Source organism: Pelobates fuscus, chromosome 2, assembly GCF_036172605.1.
Source record: "Pelobates fuscus isolate aPelFus1 chromosome 2, aPelFus1.pri, whole genome shotgun sequence".
Taxonomy (NCBI): domain Eukaryota; kingdom Metazoa; phylum Chordata; class Amphibia; order Anura; family Pelobatidae; genus Pelobates; species Pelobates fuscus.
The window spans coordinates 315,963,331-315,981,180 of NC_086318.1; the positions used below are offsets into that span (position 1 = coordinate 315,963,331).

General features: G+C 41.9%; 1 protein-coding gene across 1 annotated transcript in view; it reads right to left on the reverse strand.

Moving 5' to 3' along the window:
• The window catches only part of FIG4 (FIG4 phosphoinositide 5-phosphatase), a 493,827-nt gene that overhangs the window by 303,564 nt on the left and 172,413 nt on the right, over nt 1-17,850 (reverse strand). Inside the window, exons 10-11 of the mRNA XM_063443525.1 lie at nt 15,166-15,328; nt 14,321-14,418 (exon numbers count right to left, since the gene is read on the reverse strand). Coding sequence (XP_063299595.1) covers nt 14,321-14,418; nt 15,166-15,328 — 261 coding nt within the window. The remainder of the gene's footprint in view (nt 1-14,320; nt 14,419-15,165; nt 15,329-17,850) is intronic.

A 17,850-nucleotide genomic window follows, 5' to 3' on the forward strand; every position in this document is an offset into this window, starting at 1 on the left:
AAAAAAAAAAAAGCACTTAACAAGTCACATGTCAGAGCCTCGTGAGCCTGAGTATTCATTTCTGCGTTGGCGTTTGAAAACGGAATCTATAAATAAGAAGACAGAACCCTTTCATTTCTCAGTTATGCACAGCATACTGCTTCTTATTTACATGAGTTCGGCATATTGATCCCTGAATGTTTTTGAGCATATAGATTAGGAAGGATATATATATTAATTGTGTAACAAATGTTATATTTTGATTTGTTTCCCAGTTTAATACCACATCTAAAAAAAATGCATTGTCAGAAGGAAATAACATATTGCAAAGCAATTTAATTGCGTTCACTCCAAGGGAACTCAAAAATATCCATGGTAACCAGGAACAGAACATATAGAAAGAGCTATATCAATTGATTATCCCTTAAGGCGGCAGTGAAGAATCTGTAAGAGATTCTGTTTTTTTTTTTAAAAGATATGAATCATTCTGTTGTACAGAGACATGTTTTCAATATCAGGCATAGCTTTATTGGAAATTAGTCAACAGCTAATCATCACCAGTGTTTATAGCGCTGCTCATGCCATTAGTCTTCCCTCCCCACAACTAGTCTCTGACAGACAAAATATGGTATGACGTTATCAGTGGAACATGGAACACTTTAGGGAAGTTACAGGACAATGGCCATCAAATTTTCACTTCAAGTTTATTTATTTATTACATTTAATGTTTTTTTTTTTCCTTAAACTGTGTACATTGATTTTATATAAATATATATATATATATAAATAACTTTTTAAAGCAGCTTGAGCAGCTATGTTGAGTCAGACTCTATTGTAATCTGACAAACTGCTTCTCAACCTAACTTGCTGCTTCAATTGCTCTGTGTGAAATCGCAGTAGCAAGTTAGGTTGAGAAGCAGTTGGTCAGAAAACAATGAGCAAACATGGCTACTCAGATAAATCCAGATAAATAAATTACATTTTCTCAGAAACAAATCATTAACTGAAAAGCAAAACTCATTAATATGCACATTGTTGCTTATGGTTTCAGGACCATAGTGCTGCCGGCCTCTGCTCTGACTACTAAAAGGGAAGGATATTTGTCCTATGTTGGTGGAGTGAACCACGGTCTCCACCAGTGTAATACCAGGATGCTAAGCAGTTGGCCCAGTTCCCAACCCCATTGTCTTAGAGACACTGGCCACCCTGTATTCTTTCCAGTATCTGTTAAGACTTAAGGGAGAAGGTGTAGATGGCACTTCTCCCCAGCAGCAAATGCATACTACGCAAGATGATGTGTTTGGCTCGGTAAGTGACTCTCTTCCCACTGTATTTTATCCTGAACATTGCTTTGGCCTTGGAATTATTAAAACTAAAGTAATGACTAACCTGGAACTCAAATCGTTCAGAGGCAGAGTTCCCCTCCCCCCAAGGTTATACTCCATTGGAAAGGGGAGATAAGGGGCAATAGTTACCATCACTGGGAGCATATATCTGACACTTCTGTATTGTAATTCTATTTTGGAAATGCCTTGTGTAACCTCCCCTCTGGTTGTTGGAACTGTGCAGCACCAGCTGCTGGTTATAAATGAGTCTGCAACAGGTACGTGCAGTGGAACCTGTTTGTTCCAGTCGTTATGTGCATTAAGTGAAAAGCAGGTTTTTGGGAAAAGACAAGTCTTCTTTAAAGTTGTTGTTTTCTTAATGCATGGATTAAAAAATTATGGTATTGAACAGGACATGACCTCTCATTGGATCTGAGACCAAGCTCATTTTGTTAACTAAGCACAGTCATATTCTGGAGGTATAGTTTAGAACCCAATCAAGTGAGAACTCACCAGCCACCATTGATACCCAGTCTCCCAGTTCTATTTATCCCAAGAAGAGTAATAGAGGATTATCCGATCTACCTGGTACATACAAGGAAGAGCGACAGGCTTTACTAGCAAAGACCAATAAATAAAAATAACCTGTAAAATGAAAATTTAAAGGGACACTCCAGGCACCCAGACCACTTCTGCCCATTGGAGTGGTCTGGGTGCCAACTCCCACTACCCTTAAACCTGCAAGTGTAATTATTGCAGTTTTTTTTAACTCCACCTCTAGTGGCTATCTACTAGACAGCCACTAGAGGGCACTTCTGTGTCTCTAGCACAGATTTTCTGTGCTAGAGCGTCGCTGGACGTCCTCACGCTGTGTGAGGACCTCCAGCGTCGCTCAATTCCCCATAGGAAAGCATTTTCAATGCTTTCCTATGGGGAGCTCTAATGCGCATGCGCGTTAAGTCTCCCCGGCCGGAGGGCGGGATCAGTCTCGCCCACCGGCCGACGTAATGCAGAGGAGAAGCCGCGGCGACCCGAAACCACCGCCGAGGGACATCGGTGGGGGTTTCAGGCAAGTGACCGAAGGGGTTTTCACCCCTTCAGCAACCGGGGATTGGGAGGGAGATGGGACCTGCAGTGCCAGGAAAACTGATTGTTTTCCTGGCACTGGAGTTTCCCTTTAATACAAACCATATCTAACAATGTTAAGCATTAACTTCTCTTTTGCTCATCGAGAGACATCCATAAAAAAAGAAAACCTTTAAAAAATATGAGCCAGCTTCAAAGAAAGAAAGAAAGAAAGAAAGAAAGAAGAAAAACGACCAAAGAAAACTAGGTCAACAATTGGAAAGATTTCCCTATGAAGGCAGTCGTGATTTTATAGGCTATTGCAGTATATTGTAACGAGTATATACCCCTACACGCAAGATCCAGCCTAACAGAAGACAGTACAGAGGAGAGATACGTCTACCGGACCTTAGAGTGGCCGGACTCGACGTAATAGGATAAGACAGAGTCAGGAACGATCCGAGGTCAAGGGCACAAAGAGACAGCGTAAACGAAAACTAGCCGGGGACTGGTACACAGGAATCAGCAAGCCGGCAAACAGTACAGAATAGGATAAAGCGAAAACGAAGTCAGAATACAAAGCCAAGGTCAAATACGGAGAAACACAACTGAACACAACAAGCACTAAAGGGAACTGTAGCAGAAACCACGATAGGGCAAGGAACTAAGGGAAAAGGGTAAGTATAAGTAGCCTTCAAACTAATGTGATTGGCTCCTGTCACTTCCACTCCCCCAACAGGTAAGTGTATGGGGTGATTGGCATGACAGGAGCCAATGGGAGCCTTTTTGCAATTTAGGCTCCCACTGTCTCTTTAAGAGCGCGCCCGAGATTCGCGGCGCGCTCTTAGCTGCAGGCGGGACACGTGACTGCTTCTCGCGGTCACTGCCCGCCTTCCTGTCTGAACAGTCGGACGAGCCGCGCGCGGCTCGTGCAGCCGCAGGACCGCGCGCGGCTTGAAGAGAGGACCGCGTCCGGCCCCCGGATAAGGTAAGTACCGCTACAGTACCCCCCCCTGAGGACACGCCCTCCGGGCGGGCAGGACCAGGCCTGGCAGGAAAACGCGAATGGAAAGAACGTACAAGGCGGGGAGCATGAACAGCATCCGCAGAAATCCAACTGCGCTCCTCAGGCCCATAACTCTTCCAATGTACCAAGTACTGAAGCCGGCCCCTAAGAAAACGAGAGTCAATAACAGCAGATACTTCGAACTCCTCATGACCCTCCACAGAGACAGGAGGGGGAGGGGGAGTATGCCGGGTATAGCGGTTGCGTACGTAAGGCTTCAACAAAGAGGTGTGAAATACATTGGGTATACGCAGATTCTTAGGCAGACCCAAGGCATAAGAAACGGGATTAACCTTATGTATAATGCGATAAGGACCAATGAAGCGGGGAGCCAATTTCATAGAAGGCACCCGGAGGCGAATATTCCGTGTGGAAAGCAAAACCCTGTCCCCCACAACATAGGAAGGAGCCGCTCTGCGATGCTTGTCAGCCTGAGCCTTCTGGCGGGCAGCAGAGTCCACCAAAGAACGCTGAACCTGCTCCCAAGTAATACGCAAACCAGCCAAATGCTCATCCAGAACTGGCATGCCCTGTGAGGAGAATGCAGCCGGAAGAACAACGGGATGCTGGCCATAGACAACGTAAAAAGGGCTTTTGCCGGAAGAATCATGAGTGGCATTATTCCGAGCAAATTCAGCCCAAGGAAGCAGGTCAGACCAATTGTCCTGATGGTGAGACACAAAACAACGGAGGTACTGCTCCAGAGACTGGTTGGCACGTTCAGCAGCTCCATTAGACTGGGGATGGTAAGCGGAAGAAAATGAGAGGGAAATACCCATCTCCGAACAAAAGGCTTTCCAGAACCTGGAAATAAATTGGCTACCCCTATCGGAAACAATAGATAAGGGAATGCCATGTAATCGAAACACTTATTTAGCGAAGATAAGAGCCAGTTCCTTGGAAGTGGGCAACTTGCGAAGAGACACAAAGTGAGCCATTTTGGAAAACCGATCTACTATCATTAGGATGACTGTGTTACCATTCGAAGGGGGTAATTCAACAATAAAATCCATTGATAGATTAGACCAAGGTCTCTCGGGAACGGGTAACGGATGCAACAGCCCACAAGGAACTCTACGAGAGGTTTTCATACATGCACAAGTAGAACAAGCACTTATATAGTCAGTAACATCCTTACGTAAGGTATCCCACCAGAAATACCGAGAAACGGCTGACACTGTTTTGGAAATACCAGGATGTCCAGCGGTCTTAGTATCGTGATACAGTGACAGAATATCCCGTCTCTCGGGAACGTCAACGAACAATTTATCATTAGGCCTCTCGCTAGGTGCCATGCTCTGTTTCGCTTGTATGGCCTGCAAGAGGGACGAGGAAATAGACAATATAGTAGTTGCTATTATCCTGTCTGGGGGAATGACAGGAGTGACATCAATCTCCTGTTTGTCAATAGTCTCGAATTGTCTGGACAGAGCGTCCGCTTTAGTGTTCCGGTCACCTGGCCTATAGGTTATTATATAATTAAAATGAGACAAGAATAGTGACCACCTAGCCTGCCTGGAAGACAATCTTTTAGCTTCGCTAAGGTAGGACAGGTTCTTATGATCCGTAAATATGAGGATGGGATCCTTAGTGCCTTCTAACAAATGTCTCCATTCTTTGAGTGCTAAAATGATAGCAAGGAGTTCGCGATTACCCACATCATAATTCCTTTCTGCTTTGGACATTTGTTTAGAAAAGAAGCCACAAGGATGCAATGGCTTGTCAGGAGACTCTCTTTGGGATAAGACAGCACCTACCCCTATATCGGAAGCATCAACCTCAAGTATGTATGGCAATGAGGGGACAGGATGCTGTAAAATAGGGGCAGAGGCGAACGTAGTCTTAAGAAAGTCAAAAGCCTGAAGTGCCTCAGTAGACCAGACACGTGTATTGCCATCCTTTTTAGTCATACGAGTAATAGGCGCTACTATAGACGAAAAACCTTTGATAAAACGTCTATAATAATTAGAGAAACCCAGAAAACGCTGGATGGCTTTCAGACCTTGCGGCAGAGGCCATTCTATGACTGCAGCGAGCTTCTGGGGATCCATCCGAAAACCCTTGGCGGAAATCAAATACCCTAAAAACTGGACCTCGGACTGGTCGAATAGACATTTTTCTAATTTGCAATAAAGACCATTAGCAAGAAGGGTCTTCAGAACTGTTGTAACATGTCTGTGATGAGCGTGAATGTCTGTAGAATATATTAAAATGTCATCCAAGTACACAATAACAAATGAGTGAATAAAGTCCCTTAAGACATCATTAATAAATTCTTGGAACACTGCTGGGGCATTGCAAAGCCCAAATGGCATGACGGTATACTCATAATGACCTGACCGAGTGTTAAAGGCTGTCTTCCATTCGTGGTCCTTTTTAATACGTATCAAATTGTATGCTCCTCTAAGATCTAATTTGGTGAATACCGTAGCATGTTTGAGCCTGTCAAACAATTCTGTTATTAGAGGTATAGGGTAAGCATTTTTGATAGTGATCTTGTTAAGACCTCTATAATCAATGCAGGGTCTTAAATCACCTTCTTTCTTTGATACAAAGAAGAACCCCGCTCCAGCCGGAGAAGAGGATCTTCTAATAAATCCCTTGTCTAATGACTCTTTAATGTACTCCTCCATGACACGGTTTTCTTGAACCGATAGGGGGTACACCCTGCCCTTAGGAGGTATAGTACCAGGCAACAAATCAATAGCACAATCGTAGGGTCTGTGAGGCGGTAATTTGTCAGCCTCTCTTTTATCAAAGACAGTCTTTAAAGTTAAATACTGAGAGGGTATAGTCGTAGATAAAGGAGGAACAGTAGGAACGTTAATAGAATTCACAGGCGTGACTTCAATAGTACATGACTCATGGCAGGCTTCACTCCATGATTTTATCTGCCCTGTCTCCCAGTCAAAAATGGGATTGTGGGCACGTAACCATGGATACCCCAACACCAACTGTGAAGAGGGAGAGGTGATGACCTGGAACCGAATGGTTTCATAGTGTAGAACCCCTGTGTACATGTGTAGCGGTGCAGTCTCGTGAGTAACAACAGGAGATATCAATGGTCTACCATCTATGGCCTCAACGGCCAAGGGTATCTCCTTCTCTCTGATGGGAATATTGTTTCTCTTTACAAAACCAGAGTCTATAAAGTTCTCGGCTGCCCCAGAATCAACCAGGGCGTCTATGTTTTCGACTATACAACTCTCTCCCATATGTAAAGAAACAGGGAGAAGCAGCCGGTTAGGAGGCAATGTAGGAGACTTAGAAATCACACCCAAGGCCAGTCCCCTATAAGGTCTTAGGTGCGAGAGTTTTCCGGGAGCAGAGGACACTCCTTTACCATATGGTCTCTCTTACCACAATATAGGCAGAGTCCCTCCCTTCTCCTATGTAATTTCTCAGTATCTGAGAGTTTGGCAACCCCTAATTGCATAGGTTCCTCTTCAGATACTTTAACACTCTCCGGTATATTAACTCTGGGTTGAATAGGTGTAACAAAACGTCTATTCCTGTTCTTAGTATAGAGCCTGTCACGAATCCTATTATCTATATCGATGAGGTAGTCAATTAGGTCCTCTAAGGCAATAGGAAGCTCCTTAGCTGCTACCTCATCCAATATAGAGTCTGATAAACCTTCCATGAAGGCCGTAGTTAACCCATTATTGGTCCAATCGACCTGTGAGGCAAGGGTACGAAACTGTATAGCGTAATCAGCCACAGACCTAGAACCCTGTTTAACCCTCATTAATGCTCTAGCGGCATTCTTAGACCTTTTCATAGTATCAAAAGTTCTGCGAAAAGCTGTTAGGAAACTGTGAAAGTTATGCACCATAGGTCCATTAGCCTCCCAAATAGGGTTTGCCCATTCAAGTGCTTTGTCGGTAAGTTGGTGCATAAAGAACCCAACTTTAGACCTCTCTGTGGGAAATGAACGTGGATACATTTCAAAATGAAACTCTATTTGGTTAATGAACCCTCTGCATGTCTTAGAATCCCCTCCATACCTAGGAGGAGGCGTTAAATGTGCTGTAGCGTTAGGCATAGTCGATACTTCAGGAAGCAGGGGTGCAGGAGGGTTAGGTGCGGTTGCTGGAATGGTTCTAGCTAAGAGCGTCTGGAGAGCCTGAGCTATTTGATCCATACGGTGATCCTGCTCTACAAATCTAGCCTCATGGGTCGCCATCTGTTGAGCTAAATCTGCGGGGTCCATGGCCCTATCGTAATGTAACGAGTATATACCCCTACACGCAAGATCCAGCCTAACAGAAGACAGTACAGAGGAGAGATACGTCTACCGGACCTTAGAGTGGCCGGACTCGACGTAATAGGATAAGACAGAGTCAGGAACGATCCGAGGTCAAGGGCACAAAGAGACAGCGTAAACGAAAACTAGCCGGGGACTGGTACACAGGAATCAGCAAGCCGGCAAACAGTACAGAATAGGATAAAGCGAAAACGAAGTCAGAATACAAAGCCAAGGTCAAATACGGAGAAACACAACTGAACACAACAAGCACTAAAGGGAACTGTAGCAGAAACCACGATAGGGCAAGGAACTAAGGGAAAAGGGTAAGTATAAGTAGCCTTCAAACTAATGTGATTGGCTCCTGTCACTTCCACTCCCCCAACAGGTAAGTGTATGGGGTGATTGGCATGACAGGAGCCAATGGGAGCCTTTTTGCAATTTAGGCTCCCACTGTCTCTTTAAGAGCGCGCCCGAGATTCGCGGCGCGCTCTTAGCTGCAGGCGGGACACGTGACTGCTTCTCGCGGTCACTGCCCGCCTTCCTGTCTGAACAGTCGGACGAGCCGCGCGCGGCTCGTGCAGCCGCAGGACCGCGCGCGGCTTGAAGAGAGGACCGCGTCCGGCCCCCGGATAAGGTAAGTACCGCTACATATATGAAATAGCTCCATTAATTTTCAAGGGAAATCAATATGAAATGAAAAGATTTATTTTGAGAGTTGACAAATTAGCCCAAAAGATACCATCATTCTATCTGGGACAAATTCAGATCACTCCAGACATTATTTTATTCAGTTTAGATATATTTTGTGAATTTTAACCAAATTAAAGGCTATGATGTGAGCCATGATAGAGTTGCTATCTTTTGGTCTGTTAGACATAAAGCCACTAGAGGAGGACTTCCCTGCAATTTAAACATTGTAGTTTAAAAAAAAAAAAAAAAGAACACAAAACAAAACAGTAATGTTTTCTATTGCAGACTTAAGAGGACAGGGCCACTGAAGTGGTCTTGGTGACTATAGTGTTTCTTTAAATGTGTGAAGTTCAACATTCAAAACATAAATGCAGAAACCAATATTCCATAAAGGTACAAAAAAATTGTATGACATATCAGTTGTTCTAACCTCATGCAAATTTCTATATCAATCATACCTGCTAGATTATTATTTTTTTTTTTAAACAAAACTCTACATCCATGTATTCCCGTAAACTATATTTCTGTTTAATGCATATGTTAAATTAACTAATATGTTAACTACTAATTACAATTCCTCAAGAACTGGGTGACTGCAGAATTTACGCTGGGTTGGTTTCAACAAAAATATACATTATGAATATTTTAGGCTATCAGCTGTACAGTCTTCATAAAACCACTCTGAATAAAGCCTACATTGATAATTTGATTAGATTTGTCAAGTCCATTTGGTTAACTGTTTAACTTCAGACTGGGATATCTGTCCTGTATTTTAACAATCTTTAGATCTGATTTAATTTTTAACATACTTTGTAGATTTTGCATATACAGTCTAGATGTTACGTGGAAAACCCCACATGTGAGGTTCACACAGTTGCTGCACTTCACCAAGCTGTGCAGCTTTCACTGTGAACTCAGCCAAGACAAGGGAGCAACTCAGCGTATCATGTAGTTGCTTAGATTTCTATGGCACTGCTGCGCCATGTAACAAAACTGGAGCATGCGTACCAGCCATCTCGATTTTCTGGTCCTGTTCTGCCATCCCAACTTAAGTCCCTGGTGATAGTAGGAAACTGTCCCCAACAAGCAAAGCGTGAGCACAACGGGTTTGTACTCTGTTCAGGGCAATTAGAACCCTACGGAGAGAAATTAAACAGCGCTCCCTTAAAGGGTCTGCCCTCAGTGGGCTGATCAGTGGACTGACTTAAAATGATAGGCTAGAGTTGGGAGGCATGCTAAAGCATAAAAACGCAATCCAGCAAAACAAAATGTAACCTTGATAAACTAATTAGCTAGGTTTGCACTGTATGTAAATGGTGTCTAATTGCCTTCTAGTTAATGACAAAGTACGTAGTGTCCTTGTGTATCAAAAGGCTTTTTATGTAAATTATGTAAAATTCTAAGTTATGGTAGTAGGAAGGAAGATGGTGATTTATTATTTAAATATGAATTTGCATATAAAACATCTGATGCATAAATAGATAGCAATATTTAAAAATAGAAAAATGTAAAGTCTTTATCTTAGGTGCCATCACTATGTTCTTTATAGTATTTCAGATTTAAAAAAAAAAAAAAAAGTCATAAGAAAATTTGTAAAAATCCAGTATCTATATTTCCATTCTAAGAAAAAAAACTGTGAATAACTCTTCTATTTAAAATTAAGGTGTATTGGTGGTAAGGTTTGTCATAATGTTCCCACTTTTAACACCGACAAACCGTAAGATAAAAATTGGGAAAACCGAATACAATAATAAAAAGTCAAATCTTAAAGGGACACTATAATCACCAGAAAAACTATAGCTTATTATATTTGTTCTGGTGAGTATATTCAGTCCCTTCAGGCTTTTTGCCGTAAACACTTTTAAGAAGAGAAAATGCAGTGTTTACATTACAGCCTAGGGATACCTCCAGTGGCCACTCCTCAGACGGCGACTAGAGGTGCTTCCTGGGCAGTGCTGCACAGCATTCAGTGTCTTCACCCTCTGCATGGAGACACTGGACTTTCCTCATAGAAATTAATTGATTCAATGCATTTCTATGAAGATATGCTGATTGGCTAGGGCTTTGTTTGGCTTGTGCTGGCTCTGCCCCTGATCTGCCTCCTTGACATTCTAAGCCAATCCAATGCTTTCCTATGTGAAAGCATTGTGATTGGCAGTGATAACATATTCTGATGATGTCAGCCAAGCAGGCAGGCCGGTGGCAGAACCAGCAACAGCAGACTGTAATAATGGTAAGATTTTACTATAATTAGGGGAGTAAGTGAGGGCCAGAAGGGTGATGGTGGTTTTAACACTCAAGGGTCAGGAATACAGGTTTGTGTTCCTGACCCTATAGTGTTCCTTTATTTATCAAAGTGGAAATAAGTGTTTACAAGTAGTACAGGCCATTTGGAGTGTTACATATTTATAGCACCCTCTGAAGATAGAAAATCTAAATCTGTATTGTTAAGGCCAAGGTTCCCTATTGTATCTGCACAGATGGTATTTGAGGCTGTCTAGCAGGTGATGGTATTGTAAAAATATCTGCAATGCAAAAGTGGTTATTTTTGTATTACTGTGCTCTGAGATTTCTGTGTTCTGTCTGAGGAAGCCTGATCTCTGCATGGCACAGTCCCCCCAGACTGAACACAGTGATCTGGGGAGACTACAGAGGAAGTCGGAGAGAGGGAAAAGAACTGGAATCAGTATGGCAACATGGTATTATACATGTCAGGTACATACACTGCTATATACACACAATAACACTGCTACACACACACACACACACCTAAACACAAACAGGAGGTCACTGCTACACACAGTATTCAGCCAGGAGGCAGAGCCATCAGTCGGAACCAGACAGCACTTGAATAAAGGTAAGTTTTCTAGTTATTTAAGGTGAGTAAACCTAAATAGTGTTTTTAACATCACAGGGTTAGGAATACACGTTTTGTTCCTGACCCTATAGTGTTCCTTTAAGAATTTTGTGCCTACAGGTGCTTGTCATGTAAATCTGACCGTAGCTGACTGGGCCAGTTGGCAGGGTGTCACTTGCCCCCAAGGCCAGCACTATAAGAAGGTGACGCAAGTGTAGCCTGTGTTACATTTTTATTGGCACCATAGATCAAGTGCAGAAGATGGGTTCACTTATCCACTGCCCAGAACAGAAGCAGGGCTGGTATGATGCAGAAGGCTATCCTCTCTAGCTGATAGATGTGAATAGCAGCACAGTCCATCACTTACTTTTGACATGCAATACGTCGAAACTCCTCCCCCTAGCATTCCTCACTCCCTTTTCTGACCCTGCATGAAGTGCACACGCAGACAGCCTGCAACTGAGTCCATTGCGTAAACTCTCAGGAAGGGAGGCTCATAAGTGCTATCTTCCCAAACTGTAGTGCAATTCCTTTACATGGCAAAACCAAATTGTAAGTCGCATTTTTGTGATTTGGGGAATTTTCCCATTCCAGTTGTGTTTAATTTTTCGCTAATGTTGCATCACGTGATGTCAGACATACCTAATTATTTATGCAAATGGACAGTAATTTGTTCCTAATAAAGGTGGCAAGCCTAAAGTTCACAAACTAACGCCATTTCCTATGAAATTAAACCAGACTTTTTAATTTCTTTTTCATTTCTAGTTATGTCCTAACTAGAACGGAGTAAAGGAACAAATTTCAAAATCAATTTTCTAACACTTTATCTCTGAAGTAGAAGTCTATAATACTTAAAATGTAATAGCTTTTCGCTTCCCCCAAATCTTGGTTTGCCAACGTCCTTTAAACACAGCTGTAGATGGTGCATATCAAAAGATTTCTAAGAAACACATTTTCGAATTGACTAAATACATTTTCCAAAGCTCTTTGTGTACGCACAGGGCTGTTTTTGTCTTTTGTCAAATTGCTGTATTGCATTACATGAGAACTATATTTTTGTGTATATAAGAGGTTTTTTTCAGACTGTATTTTGGTTAGACCTTAGCACAGAGACAACACGCTATTTTCGCAAAAACCATAGAATGATGAAAAAAAATAATCAATGCATAAATATGTGACGTTTTACATTATACACCACATGAAACAGGGTTCACACTGGCATGATCCATAAATCCATGTTAAATTGCATATACTTGAACTCTTAAGAGTTGTACAATGGGACATTCTGGAGATCTAACAGCAAAATTCAGGCTGAAAATGTAGCTGCAATGTTTGACTTCAATCAAGAACAAACTCTTTGAATAAAAAAGGGGAAAAAAAAAAAACCACCCGAAAACTATACACCAAATAGAAAACTTACTGACACCTTAGAGGGGTTGAATAGATATGGAATTGATTTCTCAAATTATTGGAGGAGGGAGGCAAGTGAATAGGTTTAGAGTAATAACATGCAAACATCAATGTTACTGGCTGAATTAGCCCAGTATATAATATTAGCACTACGTGTAATGATGCCTAAAGGTATCAGATCCAATGTACTTCATCAGAGTAGAATTTTCTTCTCACTTATTGTAATTTGTGGTCTTGTTTGTTGCTTTTTATTTGTTTCATTTAATGGTGTATTTGGCAGTTTAAGATGTTTTATTTTCAAATGAAGCCTACTTTTAACACGAAAACATTGACAGTTTGTAGATACTTTCTCAATACCTAAATATTAAGATCATGCTGATGACAAATGCAAAATATGAACACATTTAACATTAGCCAGCTAATTAACTCTCAGTCTGGGCTGGTTAATGAGGCTGCTGGAGGTGGAGTTAGTTGGAGTTACGTACCATGTTTCATTAAAGTTGACATTGTGTTTGGAGAACCCTTTAATGGATATACAACCAGTTAACTTGGAGACTTACAGACACCTCCTAATGCCATAAGCCCTCACCCCACAGACCAGGAGATGGGAACAGGTGTAGCAGTATGAAGTCCACCTACATGGTTTTAATAAATCTCTCACCTCTGGGATGATAAAAAACAATCGCACCACAGTTTTTATTAGGGATCCCTAGTACTCGTCAATCTAGAAACTTAGATATAGAAGGTGCATGGTTGCTGAGAATTCTCAATGGGTAACTAAATATAATTTACCTATTATTCCTCCCATACTGGGTGATGGTAAACAGGTGTTTTCCTGTGCTGGCATTCACCTGTTACTAGGTTCCTTGGGGCAATACATTTTAATTGTTGGGAATCATTGAGTAAACTAAATTCTTCCCTAGTTTAGCAGGTGTTTTTAAGATTCCTGTCCATATTATTAATTTCCCATTCCCCGTACAGGTGTAGGGCAAAAAGAGGTATCTTTTAATAATGCTCTGCAGGATAAGAGTTTACAAAAAAAAGTCATATAAATGTTTTTAAATTCATTTTTATGTAATTTTTTTTTATCACTGGTTGCTTATGCTCTCAGTAGAAATGTTAAACTTACGGAGTCTGTTCAATGTCTCAAAGGGCATTGAAATAAAACAAACGTGTGAAGAGTGCGAAAAATACAGCATTGCTAGATTTATAAGCATTTTAGGATCAAGTGAGTGATACATACTTCTTATAGCAATTTGGCTTATTTCACTCTCAATAATAATACAACTGAATATGTGAATTCAGGACTAAGAAAAAAACCTTGATTTTCAATCATCCATTAAAGGCAAATATGCAAACTTTAGTTTATAATCTTGGTTTTCCTTTTCTTATTATGGGCTAGGCTAACTTGCCTTTTAGTGATATTTTTTTACAGAATAGGTTGCAATATATACTTGGTTATCAAGTCACAGTATAAAGCAAATTTGGAACTATTCTCTCTAGGAAATAAAAACAGAGTAAGAAACAAGCCATAGAGTCAGAGCAACATTTCTGCTTATTGTGGCACCTCAGACCCATAATTGCCTAAATTTTGCTTTTACAAACATGCCTGTGTGAGCTTGAGCTAACAATTTAGAGAAATAGATTGGAAAACACACAGGATGTTTGATTATGCTCACCTTCACAAGATTCAGGATGATAATGGGCGAACCAAACCTCTGAAACATTTGGTCAAAATGGAATGCAGCAACATGTGCATAAGGATCAGCTTGGTCCACTGGTAAAATAAAAAAAAATAAAGAAATGGACGCAATTAACAAATGCTCATTATCCAGTTCAACTTTCAGCCTCAATATAGCATATATTCGGAATCGTGAGCTTCATCCCATTTCTCTGTCATGTCTTCTTTGAAACTTCTTATGCATTTACAATGTTCGTTAGTCTATATTTCCCCTCAGTTAGGCTGTGATTACCCACCCATTCCCATTTTGGAAAATGTAACCCACCCATTTCCATTTTGGAAGAACCCCCTCCCTATTTGAACTATATAATATTATTTGCTAAAATGTGAATGGTTTGGTATGCAATGACAATTGAATACAGTATTGGGAATTCAAGTAAATAGAAAGTGAATGAGGGGGTTCTTCCAAAATAAACCGTTTAAGAAAACCCTGTATATTTGTGAAATCTATATTGAATATCAGAGGTTCTGCGTTATGACTAAACAAAACTGGATAGCAGACCTTTCTAACTCTCTCCCATTTCTCCACTGTATAACTAAGGAAAACAAAACTAAAATCATAAGGTTTGCGATCCAATTCACTACTTTGCATTAAATGTTTTCTTTCAACATTTTTTGTGTTTGCTAATATGTGTCCACCTCCGTAATAACTGTGGTATGACGTTCATGTGTATGGGTCAGTAAATTAAGCAAAAATGCATCTAATCATCATGCAATTGTAGCAGTTAATTAACACAAAAAGTTAAAGAACACTACATATCTTACAAGAACTGGATATCTTACAAGTAATCGGTGGCTTGGGCATCATAGTAGAGATATCTTGGGACCAGTACAGAGGAACTGAACCTCTGACTTGGACATATGACGAGTAGCTTCCGGCAGTAAATGACATCACAGAGGCATCATGTACTATTTGCTCTGTCTCTACTTCATTGGCAACATCTCCCTGCAAAGCACAAACACATTTGTATTAGTAGTGTATTAGTTTCCTTCAACATAACTGGTAAAAGTTCTGTATATACCTAAGAAGATTTAATAAACATTATCGTAAAAAATGTAAACACATGGTATTTCTTTCCAATATGGGAGATAAAGTAATTATAGAAGCTCAGAATAGAACCAGGAGAATGTTTGGAAAAGGAATAGGGACCTGCCAAATACAAAATGTGATAAGTAATCAATTCTCTGCTTGTTACATAAAGGGGCAGACTTGATGAACTAATTGATTAAATTATGTTAATTATTTTGGAACATATATTTTATAGCAAAACTACGGTAAATTAGTTTAGCTGTCAAATTTGTCTGAGACAAAGTGAGAAGTTTGAAAAAATTAGCAAAAGAGGTTTTGCCAACAATTATAGGATTCACCTTTAGAATGGCCCCATATTTACATGAATAAAATCAATGTGCTGAGTTGCTAACTTCAGTCCATCTCCTGGCCAATCATTAATATAAAGCTGTGCTAAGTGGAAAGGAGACATATATATAAATAATAAAAGGGTGAAATAAGATAGGAGTGGTCTACCGTGCCAAAACAACCACTCAGGGGGGCGGGGCCTGACAGCCATGATGGCCGGCAGCACTTTCTAAGTGCTCCGGGACCAACGAGCTAAAACAAGCAATTTATGAATAAAGCGACACCCAAAGAAGCTCGGTACGACCGGAGAACAAAATAGAAACAAGCTGGGACCAAGGGGAGATCCGTCCCTTACGAAAACGCCATATCATCGCCCTGCCCGGCCATGCGGCCTAGCTCTGAGCGGAGCCATGTGTACAAGGGAGGCGGCCGATCCCCCGACACAGAACAGGCGCCCTACAGAAAGCTCACATCAGCCCTGCTATCCCCCCCCCCCCCCTTGGACCGGTGGGGGTTATCCCGGTCCCCACTGGGGTTACTTACTGCGACACCGCTGAATGTACCCATGCAGCCACAGAAGGCCCTCAATTCCGCAGCCACAGTCTCACCCACACAACCTCGGGGAGGCACGGCAAGTCCCACCCAACTGCCTCACTGAGCAAGCAGACGTCTCCGCGAGGCTGGACGAGATATTCAACAAGTTTTGGAGGAATCTGGCCCTGCGCCAACGGCAGCAAGTGAAAGCAAAGCAGGATGACAACTCACCTCAAAGCCCACGAGGTACACACAAAATGGCTGATGTGCCGGGTCCCAGGCTCCCTTGCAGCCAACCTCACCATCCAACTCCCTATGTCACACAGCGCACTGAAGCCGGGACCGCCCGTTCTTCTCCTGGGCTGGGAAGCCACAAGGGCGAGCACCCTTCACACTGCCCATGCACCTACAAAGGCACCCAGGGAACAGCACTCCCGATGGCCCACGGCCCTAACGCACGCCGTGGGGGGACCCATCGACACAAGGGAACGACCATCATCTCAGCTTGGGCAGTGGAGTGGCCACAGATCTATCACAGCGCCAAGCCAAGAGCCACGCGGGGCACGACACTGAAGCAGCGCCCACGCAGACAGCAGCGCTACCGTTACCTACGGCAATACACCAACAAGGCATTCCGCCCATCTCCACCGGAGTGGGAGAAGGACTGTAGGCGGGCTCAAACACGTGGCACACAATTGCAAGCCAAGGACTCAGCCTGGGGCCGGAGGGAAACCCAATATAATTACTGGACATCTGCTGCCCTACTGAACCCCCACTTCCAGGGTTTCTGTTTCCTAGAGTTGGGAATCGGCTGACTTTAAGCAGATCACTAACCAGCACCGTCCCCACTAAGCTGGAGACTTCACTATGCATGCTTATAATGCCTGTTTTTATGTGGTATTATTATTATTTTCTTTATGCATACTATCTTCTCAAGTTTAATTTTCCTGCTTGCACCCAGTGGAAATGAAGCTATATATGTGTATGTGTGTGTGTATATATATATATATATATATATATATATATATATATATATATATATATATATATATATATATATATATGTGTGTGTATATTTTAAGCACCCTGTCAACTTAATCGAATGGGCAGCCTATTACCTCAGCAAGTTCTGGGCGTATGTCCTAGCATACCATCTTAGGAATCAGCTAGCCACTAGTGACCCTGAACCTTATGCCTGCTCTGTTTTAAGCCTAACCTGCCTAGGCCGCATGTTTCTAATGTTAGATAGGACTGCCCAGTATGTTTATTTACAGTTATCTCATCTTTTTTTTTCTGCCTTTGTGTCCCGGACATGTGCCTCACTGACCCCCCCCCCCCCCCCTGCTCAAATATCACATATAAACGTCAGTACCATATGTAGTTGGGACATGCAGACTAAAATATATAATTGCTCTGTTCATATATGTTGTTACGCTACTTTAAACAAAAAATAACAGTGCAGTATGCTTTGAATTTTTATACTAACCAACATTGTCTTATGTCTATTACCGATGTACCTATGCTTATCCATACCATTGCCAAAGGATGTACTCACTACTGCACTGTCAAAAATAAAG